At 40.3% G+C, this 12,300-nt stretch overlaps 1 protein-coding gene across 1 annotated transcript in view; it reads left to right on the top strand.

Annotated features, from left to right (window-relative positions):
- FASN (fatty acid synthase) overlaps positions 1-7,540 on the top strand; it is a 65,788-nt gene extending 58,248 nt beyond the window's left edge. The window contains exons 38-43 of the mRNA XM_081320657.1: positions 1,529-1,717; positions 2,105-2,326; positions 3,700-3,920; positions 4,280-4,378; positions 4,545-4,796; positions 6,015-7,540. Coding sequence (XP_081176783.1) covers positions 1,529-1,717; positions 2,105-2,326; positions 3,700-3,920; positions 4,280-4,378; positions 4,545-4,796; positions 6,015-6,152 — 1,121 coding nt within the window. The 3' untranslated portion in view covers positions 6,153-7,540. The remainder of the gene's footprint in view (positions 1-1,528; positions 1,718-2,104; positions 2,327-3,699; positions 3,921-4,279; positions 4,379-4,544; positions 4,797-6,014) is intronic.
- Positions 7,541-12,300: the final 4,760 nt, after the last annotated feature.

The raw sequence follows: 12,300 nt of genomic DNA, 5'->3' as shown, positions 1-12,300 counted from the left end.
CAGAAGGGTGCATAGGGATCAGCACTGAAGAGGTTACTAAATTACAGAGGGAGAAATCGAGGTTGCTGTACTTCGAGAAGGGAGTAGATGTGGGAGAAAGAGAAATCGGAACAATGCAGAGGAGTGCCTGTAGAGTTTGAAAGTTTTGAACTGACATAGTGCTTCTCTCTTCTTTAAAACATAAAAGAAGGCAGAGAATATTACAGGGGCACTGAAGCTGAAAGCACAGAATCAAAATAACACCACAAATTATCTATAAAGAACACGGACAGGCTGGAGTTTCTAAAATAAGAAATCAATATAAAATGACTTAGTAGGAAGTTGCCAGTGAAAAGGATGGTTAGTTGCTGAAATGGTGAAGGCTTTCCAGCTGCTCATGTTGCAACATGATGTAAATGCTAGTCATGATTTTTTAAAAGGCAAGGAGGTTTTGTTTTTTGCTGAGAAAGCAACATTTTCTCCTTCCCGTTCCCCCCTTTCCAGCCCTCCCTTCACTTCTGTCTCGTTTGCTATGTGGTATTGCTTTGTTTTCCATGAGTCACAGTCAAGATACGACTTTTGGATGGGGGATAATGCCCCGTGTTGTGCCATGGCTCTTTCCGCCGTGATCTGAAAACTTACTTATTTGAACAAGCTGGCCTGGTCTAATGGGTTTGGGGTATTTTAATTTGTAATTTTTATTATTTATTGTTAGGGCTAGATTAATTTAATCTTATTTTTAATTTTTGTATGTTGTATTTTTATTGCCCTGTACACCGCCCTGAGTCCTTCGGGAGAAGGGCGGTATAGAAATTAAATTAAATTAATTAAATAAAATAAATAAATATAGCAATTGCAGAGCTTTCACTTTTTATTTTATCTTTATTAATTCATTATTAGTAATCAGGCTCTTTTGCATTAATCTGTATGCACTTCATATACATTTCTATTTCATCCCTAGTGGCTCAGGGGGCATCTGTTGGTTTGCAAGTCCCATCATTTCTAAAAGCTAGGATGGAAATCTGAGAGCTTGATGTCATGTCATCTGAGAATAGGCAGTTGTCAAGGTCTTAAGCTTCTCGTAAGCTGTGTAACTATGTGTATTGCAAAGACAGAGAATAAATGGGGTAGTACAGAAAAGGTTATGCAGTGCAGCAAACTATCCCTTTGGTTCTGAATCCACTCTGCACCAAGTGTCTCATCCCCAGATGACTTCTCTCATGGGTTAATGACCTTTCTTTGCAATTTCACACCCTGGTTAAATTGATCTACAGAATGTATACAGTTGAAATGTGGCTGACCGTACTGAAATAATTGTATTTTAAATATTGCCTAAAAAACAGCTGCCCTGTACCTCATAAATATCTCAAATCATATTTCATGTATTCCATAAAGAGTTGAGCAATTAGAATTATATAACAGCAATCCCAGCAAAAGATGCCAAGTCAGTAATGTGAGGAAAGCTGTCAAACAAGTGCTAAATCTAGAAGAGACAGCCTAAAAGGGCTGTGCCCATATGATATTAAGCAAGCTTTTTTTCCCCCCTCAGGTGTCCGTGATGTGAACAGCCTGAATGCTGACACTTCTCTGGCTGATTTGGGTTTGGATTCCCTGATGGGAGTCGAAGTCCGCCAGACTCTGGAGCGGGACTATGATATTGTCATGCCAATGAGAGATGTACGGTTGCTTACAATTAACAAACTACGGGAATTTTCTTCTAAATCTGGGACTCAGGACAGTAAGTATGTATAATTAACTAGACAGACCTGGGCATTTTGTAGCTGCAGGCCAGATCCAACTCTTTGGTTGACCCTGTCCAGCCCATGTGGATTGCTTTTATTTGGAAGACGACTGCTTTTTTCCCCAGTTTAAATATGTGCATGGATGCATGCCTAAGCATTTTCACAGCTCTATTGGTTCAGCCCTCCACAATAGTCTTAGTTTCTCATGTGGCCTCTTGGGAAAATGAATTGCCCACCCCTGACCTGAATTTCTGAATCAGAGTTGGTTTGGATCCTAGTGCTACACAAGTTAAAGTTTTTTTAAAAAAATATTTAGACTTGTGCCAAACCATCTTATAAACCTTGTACTTCACTGTGTGAATGTGTCTATATCTTGTCTTTAGTATTATCCCAGGAAACCAAAGGCGGTCAAACTGAGCAACTCAGTGTGGATTTGAATAGTCTCTTGGTTAATCCAGATGGACCAACAATCATACCGCTCAATGAGGTGAAGAACACTGAGTCTCCACTCTTCCTTATTCATCCCATTGAGGGATCCATCACTGTCTTCAACACCCTTGCCTCAAAGCTCCACATACCAAGCTATGGGCTTCAGTGTACCGAAGGTAGCTATTGCATTTAACACATTTATCGAATCCACAATATCCACGTGATAATTCACTGCTGAGATATAAAGATTTAGCTTAAACAAAAAACAAATTATAAGCAGAGGGAGACAACTGAACATCTTTGTTTTAGCAAAATTGGACTTCAGTAAGGCATTTGAAAAAGTAAACCATAACCTACTACTTGATAAGATAGGAAAATGTGAGTTAGACAGCATCACCACCAGATGGATTCATAGCTGGCTGACCGGCCATACTCAGCGTGTGGTCCTCAACGGAACTGCATCTACATGGAGGGAAGTGTATAGTGGGGTACCCCAGGCCTCTGTTCTGGACCCATTGCTCTTCAACATCTTCAACGATTTGGACGAGGGGATAGACGGGGAACTCATCAACTTTGCAGACGACACCAAGTTGGCAGGAATAGCCAACACTCTAGAAGATAGGTTTAAGATTTAAGATACAGAAGGATTTTGACAGACTTGAACATTGGGTGCTAACAAAATGAAATTCAATGGTGAAAAATGTAAGGTTCTACACTTAGGCAAGAAAAACCAAATGCACAGGTACAGTATAGGTGGTACCTTGCTCAATAGTAGTAACTATGAGGGGGGGTCCTAGTGGACAATCACTGAAATATGAGCCAGCAGTGTGCTGCAGCTGCCAAAAAAGCCAACACACTTCTAGGCTGCATTAACAGAGGGATAGAATCAAGATCACGTGAATTGTTAATACCAATTTACAATGCCTTGGTAAGGCCACACTTGGAATACTGCATCCGGTTTTCGTTGTCACGATGTAAAAAAGATGTTGAGACTCTAGAAAGAGTGCAGAGAAGAGCAAAAAAGATGACTAGGAAACTGGAGGCTAAAACATATAGGGAACGGTTGCTGGAATTGGGTATGTGTAGTTTAATGAAGAGAAGGGTGAGGGGTGACATGATAGCAGTGATCCAATATCTCAGAGGTTGCCACAAAGAAGAGGGGAGTTGAGCTAGTCTCCAAAGCACCCGAAGGCAGGACAAGAAGCAACAAATGGAAACTAGCCAAAGAGAGAAGCAACCTAGAACTAAGGAGAAATTTTCTGACAGTTAGAACAATTAATCAGTGGAACAACCTGCTTCCAGAAGCTGTGAATGCTCCAACACTAGAAGTTTTTAAGAAGAGATCGACCAACCATTTTGTCTGAAATGGTATAGGGTTTCCTGCCTAAGCAGGGGGTTGGACTAGAAGACCTCCAAGGTCCCTTCCAACTCTGCCATTCTGTTAAAATTCCTATTAGGCTGGCCTGGATATTTATTGTGAGATTACAGTATAAATGTGCTAATCGAGTGCCTGACTCTTTTTCCTAACTTTGTTACTTTCTATCTCTAGCTGCTCCACTGGACAGTATACAGAGCCTGGCATCCTATTACATTAACTGTATAAAAGAGGTGCAACCAAAAGGTCCTTACCGAATTTCTGGATACTCCTTTGGTGCCTGTGTTGCCTTTGAAATGTGTTGTCAGCTCCAAGCTCAGCAAGGTCCTACCTACCTGCCCAATAGCCTCTTCCTGTTAGATGGCTCTCACTCCTACGTAGCAGCACATACTCAGGTAAGAGAGTCGAGGTCTATCTGCCAGGACCACTTGGCAGATCAGCAGTAGCACACACCTATTTTGTTGTGCGGGCGCACAGCAATCCATTTATGGGATGAATTCATTTCCTATTCCAGCATCACCTTCTGTAATACAAATTGGTGGCCGTAACGTTCAATTGTTACCTCGTTGTTTGGCACAGGATTCTTTGGGAAACAGTCTGTTCTGGGACAGTTCATGCTTATTAGAAATTATCTCAAGCCTTTTATCCAAAGTGTAGTAGCCATTTTTATCTTGTGTGTGATTTCCTAATAATTGTAATGCTTGGGTTTTATCACTGTTCTTGTCGTGAAAATTGTCTTTTGAATCATTCCCAGAGTTACAGAGCCAAGCTAACCCCAGGAAATGAAGCTGAAACAGAGACAGAAGCAATGTGTGCCTTTGTCCAGCAGTTCTCTGGCATGGAGTACAATAAGGTAATGGTAGTTGATACTGTTCATTGTTACAGAATGTATGTGTGCAAGTAGACATAAATGTATTTACATAAGTGTACGTGTGTGTTAGTTCCCTTTAATAAGTACACTGTATTTTGTAGTAACACTTCGATTGATTGATTGATGTATTTATCTGTACTATTTGCAGTTGCTGGAGATCCTTTTGCCCCTACCAAATTTGGAAGCTCGTGCTAATGCTGCTGCAGACCTGATTACTCAGAATCACAAAGATATCAGCCACAAGGCACTCACTTTTGCTGCTGTTTCCTTTTACAACAAACTAAAGGCAGCAGACAAGTATGTACCAGAATCCAAATATCACGGCAATGTGACACTACTGAAAGCAAAGACCCACAATGAGTATGGAGAAGGTCTTGGAGGAGACTACAGGCTTTCAGAGGTTAGTCTGAAAAATTACACGACCACAACTATGTAGCTTTTCACTTAGTAAGTTTTCTCATCTTAAAGAAATATCAGCTGCACTCTTGAGTTGTTAAAACGTAGGAATAAGTCGTATTGATTTAGCATGTATAAATGTTGATCCATCACCCTGTCTCCTACTAAATACCATGATTCTCCCAAAATAATAGTGTATTAACTTTTAACTTAGGGATGCAGTGGCTCAGTGGGTTAGGACGCTGAGCTTGTCGATCAGAAAATCAGCAGTTTGGCAGGTCGAATCCCGAGTGCCACGTAACAGAGTGAGCGCCTGTTAACTCGTCCTAGCTTCTGCCAACCTAGCAGTTCGAAAGCACGTAAAAATGCAGGTAGAAAAATAGGGACCACTACGGTGGGAAGGTAACAGCCTTCCGTGTGCCTTTGGCGTCTAGTCATGCCAGCCACATGACCACGGAGACGTCCTCGGACAAGCGCTGGCTCTTCGGCTTTGAAACGGAGATGAGCACCGGCCCCTAGAGTCGGAAACGACTAGCACGCGTGTGCGGGGGAACCTTTACCTTTAACTAACTTTTAACTTATTTTAACCAAGTTAGATAGCCAAGAATTTTAGAATACAAAATCACTGTGAACTCTTATCTGAAGTGCTTGAGAGATTTTCAATCACTTTTCATTCTTCATGGCCATAATTCCCAAAATGGAACAATTGCAAGCGTTTAGGTGACTGCTAATCATACCAAAGCTTATCTTAGCAGTGTACAGAAAAATAATTAGTTAAAAAGAGATCCTCTCTTCATCAATAAAGTTAGATCGAATAATGAATGGGGTATACTTGATACCTTTTTCCCTCCTGCCCTTTTTTGCTCCTCTTCCATCATTGCCAGATTTTGAAGCGACTAGAAATGCATATGGTGCCACTCTCTGTATTGATTTCTTGCAAATATAATTATGATTTACCCGGTAATAGCTATATTTATTTATAAATATAAATATAGCTATAACTATAACTAAAGATACAGTTTAATGGTTTCTAAGAATGGATACGTGAAAGAAACAGAAACGAAAAGACCTTGCTTTTGTTGTGACTGATTGAAAGAGATCAGGGAAAGAAATAATCTACAGAAAGGAGCCAACCTTACAAGGGAAGGACATTAAGACCTCAAGCTTGCATTGCTGGCTAAAATTTGTAATGCTTTCTTCTACATTTTTATACCCTTTGCAGGTCTGTGATGGGAAGGTGTTTGTCCACGTTGTTGAAGGAGACCATCGTACTGTCCTAGAGGGAGAAGGTGTTGAGTCTATCATTGGGATCATTCACAGCTCATTAGCAGAATCTCGGGACAGTGTTCGAGAAGGCTAGATACTTCTGAAGGCTTGATAACCACCCCAAGAACTTTGTCATCTGCTCTACAGCCAAGCCTAGGAAGTCTTCTTGATCAGTAACATTCTTGTTGCACAGTTGCAAGGAACAATTCTGATGGCAACAAGTTACATCATTTGGCAGAGAAACAAAATTAGGAGCAGACATGTGTATGTGTGTGTTGTACTATGTATTGTATTGTATTGTTGTCTAGAAGTATTCCAAAGGATAAAATGGAATTAACCAAGTCCAGAGACCAAGGATGGAAGCTACAACTGATTTTGGAGACACCCATGTCTGTGAAGGGTCAGTCTGTAGCAATAACAGTACATTAATTCCACTGAGGCTCTTTTGTACCTATTATTTTTAACTTGAAATAGTCTAGGTATTTATTGCATTATTATTTTACTAGAAGTGCGTTGTTTTAATTTGTAACTGACTAAACAATAAGAATGAAATACTCCATTTAGGAGTATATTTTTTCCTGCTTGATCTTTTTTTTTAAAGTAAACTAACATTTGTTTTAAACTCATGCCATTTAGAGGGAAAGGTAGGTTCCCCACACAAGCAAAGCCTTTCTCTGCTTTGCTTAGTATGGGCTTCTTTTGCAAAATTGCCAAACTCTTATTCAGGTTCTGATGTAAGGATATGGTAATTCTGGGCATGCATAATGACATGCTTATTTTTTTGGCCAAGAGTGAGATCAAAACTTTAAATATTTCCTCTCACTTATTTGGGAATGCATCAATTAAGTATATACAATCTTCCAAGTCCAACATAAACATCTCCCCAAAATGCTTTTGGTTTTGTTTATTTCCTCTTTGCAACTTCCAATAATTGTGATTTACAGAGTTTCTTGTTGACAAGAATCTGAATCCTCCTTTCCCCATTCTTCAAGCAGAATTTGGCAATAATTTTCAATATCTGGAAAACTTCCTATGTAAAAAATAATTTAAAGTTACTGGAGTTGATTATATTTCTTCTTTTATTTTTGCCTCTTTTAGTGTTGGAGATGATTGTAGAAGAGTCAGTGCATTTCTGCTGCAATAATGATACAGTGGAGATACTCTGAAAAACCAGCAATGAGAGGAACTGTAGTGCCTCTCCAAACTCTTTAGAGTCCAGTTTCTCAGCTGGATTATTTTACTAGCATCAGGGCACACACATTTCATACTTGCTGAGAATGAGTTGGCTAGCCCATCCTCTGTGGACATGCAGCTAGATGCATGCTTTTAGTTGTTAAGAGGTTCTTTGAAATCAAAAATGAAAAATGAAAAAAAAATCTGTCCACTGTGTTTGTGCTTTCCCTCCTTTTTATGTTTACATTAAGAAAAACTCTATGCATCTTTTTTCTGCAGCTGTTCTTGAATTAAACACTTTAAATCTGTCATATTGTTCATTGTCTATTTTTATATTTCCTCTTTTTTTGAAGAAAAATAGATCTCACTTTATTCAGGTTAGAGTGGTTGATTGACTATACAAACATGTTTTCCTAGTACATTAATCTGTGTCTTCCATTTCCTTTAATATTTAAAGCTGGTAAAAACAAAACTCATGCTACAATATTTTTTTACAATTTGAAAGCTCTAACTGCCTTCGCTTCCAATAGCAGAATGGGGCTAACATTTATATAGCATAATTGAAAGGACAATCAATGCAAAATATGAGAATAACCATGTACAGGTAGTCCTTGGCTTATAACCATTCATTTAGCGACTGTTTGAAGATACAGCACTGAAAAAACTTACAACTGGTTTTTTCAACACAGCCGTTGCAGCATCCCGATGGTCATATGATCAAAATTCAGGTGCTTGTATTTATGACAGTTGAACTTTCCTGGAGTCATGTGATCACGAATCGTAACCTTCCCAGCAGGCTTTTGACAAGCAAAGTGAATTGGGGAAGCCAGATTCACTTAAGAACCACATGCTTCACTTAAGAGCTGCAGCGATTCACCTAACAACTGCACAAAACAGGTTGTAAAATGGAGCACAACTCAATTCTCTTGCTTAGCAATGGAACCTTGGCGCTCCATTATGGTTGCAAGTTGAAGACTACGTGTATTTACAGGAAAATTTCCATCTGAAGCCAACCATTATACCACCAGCATTAAAATGTTTAAATTCAGCAAATGAACAATAACAAAACTAAATAAATTACCCATAAGATACCAAATTGCTTTTGCACTAAATCCCTAAAATGCAAGGTTCCACTGGCTGTTTCTACTATTTGTGATTTGTGCCATGTTTGAATTTGTCTTTAGTTTTCTCAGTGGATAATCTTGGGAAGAAGAGGGCCAGCCACATATTCACTCCACTTTTTAAACATCACTTAAAGGTAAAGGTTCCCCCGGACATGCGTACTAGTCGTTTCCAACTCTAGGGGCCGGTGCTCATCTCCGTTTCAAAGCCGAAGAGCCAGCGCTTGTGCGAGGACATCTCCGTGGTCATGTGGCCGGCATGACTAGATGCCAAAGGGGCACGGAACGTTGTTACCTTCCCACTGTAGTGGTCCCTATTTTTCTACTTGCATTTTTACGTGCTTTCGAACTGCTAGGTTGGCAGAAGCTGGGACGAGTAACAGGCGCTCACTCTGTTACACGGCACTCGGGATTCGACCCGCCAAACTGTCAACCTGATCGACAAGCTCAGCATCCTAACCTACTGAGCCACCGCGTCCCTATTAAACATCACTTACTCCACAGCTATTGTCCAGCAAGAACCACTGACTGACTTTGAATGCTTCTTGTTGATAGAAGTAACATATTTCTGAATTAGGGCAACTGGTAGCAGAAATAAATTTAATGGGTGACAATTCTTGCAACCAAATGTTCGACAGAAGCTATTTTGCAATTAGCTAACCAGATATATGTTGAGTGTTTTAATTTTGGGCAATTTTTCACCATATATTCATTCAGTTTGATGAATGCCAAAACTGGAACCTAAAACAGCTACTGAGACTTGGAAGTCAGGAAAGGATAGACAGTAATCATAGCTTTTGCACTGTTTATTGCTAGACAGCAGATATTTTTTAATAGAATTTGCTGAAATAAATACCTAATGTCACATTTGTTAGTCTCTTACGTATAACTGGGTGTGTATAAATTAATGTAAAATTAATCATTATGTAGTCAGAATCAGTTGAGTCACAAATAGTATTTGAGTAAGCTGTCTGTTTGAAATTCTCACAGGTAGTGCATGATATCACTTGCCAGGTGGATGGATTTACAATAATTTCACCACAATCCAATTTACCATGCCTCCTCTTCAGGTTTCTCTTTAGAGCATCAGCATCTTCCCATCTTATCCCATAGCACAATGACATGTCAGGAAGTTCCTACCTTTCATTCTAAACCATTGACTGCTACTGCTTTTGCATACTAAAAGGCATCATAACAAAGATGTATGGTAGTCCTCAGGTTACAACCACTCATTCAGCAACCGTTCAAAGTTATGATGGTGCTGAATAAGAGACTTGCTATTAGCCATAAAGTTGTGGCTGTTACAGCATCCCTGTGGTTACGTGATTACAATTTGGGCACTTGGCAATTAGCTCACAATTACAAAAGTTGCAGTGTCCCATGGTTATGTGATCACGATTGTGACTTTCACTTGCAAAGTTAATGGGTAAGTCGCTTGTGCTCCCGGTGTTTTTTTGCCTGCCTGGGCATCCACTCACTTGTATTCCACAGTGCCTGCCCACACACTGTAGTGCCCTGTGACATCCGCACACACACCCACGCTTGGTAGTACTGCCCATGGTATCTGTCTCTGCTCTTTAGCAACTGTCTGCTGAATTTGTCTGTCCACTCTTAGCTGTCATCCACACACTCACCTGCCAGCCTGCTTGCCTTGGACTCTTGCTTCTTCCTATATGGTCATGTGAGGCCCTCATTTAATGACCCATGCAGTTATGACCAACTAGGACTGCTGAGATTGCCATTGCTAAGTGATGCAGTCATAAAACACAATGTTATGACTGCATCACTTAGCAACAGAAATTCCAGTCCCAATTGCAGCTGTAATTGAGGACTACCTGTAATATTGGTAGCAATAATATCAGACAAAAAGTTACCAAAAGTCAGTATAAGGCAAAATTGGAGGCTGACTTGATATAGAGGTCATAAGTCCTAAAATGGAATAAAAGCAGGTTATAGGTGCTGTGATTTCAGGCTGCAAGCACAATGGACAGACTATGAGACATGGAGTTCATTATTAGATCTGACTGGTCCTTAATGTCAGCATTTATTGGTAATAAGGTTTCTTGACAATAAATCAGGGATTATCAACCTAGACTTTAGTACAACATGTTTGTCCTCTGAGCCTCCTGAAATTGGCAGGTCTGAAATGTTTAATCAGTTTTGCCCCTAATTTTTCCCAATGCCCTTAAAACAAAATGACAAAGTAAGCATTTCAGATTTGCTGTCTCCACTTCCAGTCTCTCGCTATGTCCTGTTTTCTCCCATGTCAAAATAATATTACTCATCCCAGCAATTAGAGTGAATCATCTGAAGGTTAGGCTCGAACAGCACAGATTTGAAGAGTCCAGTGCTTTGGCTAATGATATCAAGAATATAAAAATGGAGCAGTAGACTAAGGAAATGGAATATGCATTGTTGAATCACCAATGCTTGCATCATCATTATACTGAAGTTTGAAGTTGAAATATTTCTGATTATGTAAAATATAAAAGTAAATAATTTTAAATAAAAAGACACATCTTTCATTTGGCACATAATCAGGTGATTCTTTCTACTCCTATTGCACACAGGGCATGAGCATCGCAGATGCCAACAAAATGGTCACTTCAGAACTGAGTGAGCAAAACTACAGGTAGTCCTTGCATTACAAGTTTATTTGATGACCAAAGTTACAACAGCACTGAAAAAAGTGACTTATGACTGTTTTTCACACTTTCATACACTTATGACAGCTGTAGCATCTCAATGGTCATGAAATGAAATGAATCTTTATTGTCAAAGTACAACTATGTGTACATTGAGATTAGCTGAGCCTCCCTTTGTGCTCTCACCCCCCAACACACAGTGACAACAAACCCTCCATCTTACTACACCATGTGAACCAACTACACCACACACCGGCCTCCCAAGCCAATTCTGCATAAAATTCACAAAAGTTCACAAAAGTTATTTCTCATTCAAAAGCCTAACAGCCCACGGACAGAAGCTGTTTTTCAGCCTGTTGGTGCGGCTGGCTATACTCCTATATCTCCTACCAGATGGTAGGAGAGTAAAGAGATACCGTCCAGGGTGTGAGTCATCCCTGACAATTTTCCTCACTCTTCCAAGGCAACGAGCCCTGGCGATGTCATCCAGTGGTGTCAGGGGACAGCCCACAATGTCTTGTGCTGTACTCACCACCCTCTGTAATACTTTACTATTCGCGGCTGTCAGACCAGCATACAAAACCACAATACCATACGAGAGGACGCTCTCTATGGTAGACCGGTAAAAGAGGGTCATTAGCCGTTGTTCTACCCTGTTCTTCTGCAAGACCCTGAGAAAGTGAAGCCTCTGTTGGGCCTTTCTAGCCATCTGGGTTGTATTAACTTTCCAGGTCAGATCTTCAGAGAGGTAGACTCCCAGAAATTTAAAGGAGGAAACTCTTTCCACACAGTCCTCCCCGATGTAAAGTGGGGCAGGTTCCTCCTTTTTTCTCCGGAAGTCTAGCACCATCTCTTTCGTCTTGCCGATGTTCAGGTGCAAGTTGTTGTTACTATACCATATGGATAGTTTTTGTACCTCCGCCCTGTATGCTGTCTCATCCCCACCTGTAATGAGACCCACCACAGTTGTATTATCTGCGAACTTAATTATCGCAGTGGATGGGTCAGATGATACACAGTCATATGTGTATAAAGAGTACAGGTAGGGGCTAAGCACACAGCCCTGTGGTGAGCCGGTGCAAAGCTTCAGGGGGGTGGACAGAGCAGACCCGACCCTCACTGTTTGTAACCGATCCCTGAGAAAGTCTTGAATCCAATTGCAGATGGCGGGGGAGAATTTCAAGTCAGTCAGCTTCTCGATAAGAATGCTCGGCAAAATGGTGTTAAAAGTCAACGAAAAGCATCCTGACATAACTTCCAGGTTTCTCAAGATGACTTGCTACAGAGTGTAAAGCAATAGCTA

The sequence above is a fragment of the Vipera berus genome, assembly GCF_964194415.1.
Source record: "Vipera berus genome assembly, chromosome: 2".
NCBI classification, from domain to species: Eukaryota; Metazoa; Chordata; class Lepidosauria; order Squamata; family Viperidae; genus Vipera; species Vipera berus.
Note: the sequence above shows the minus strand (reverse complement) of the source record. Positions and strands in the feature narration are given on the sequence as shown.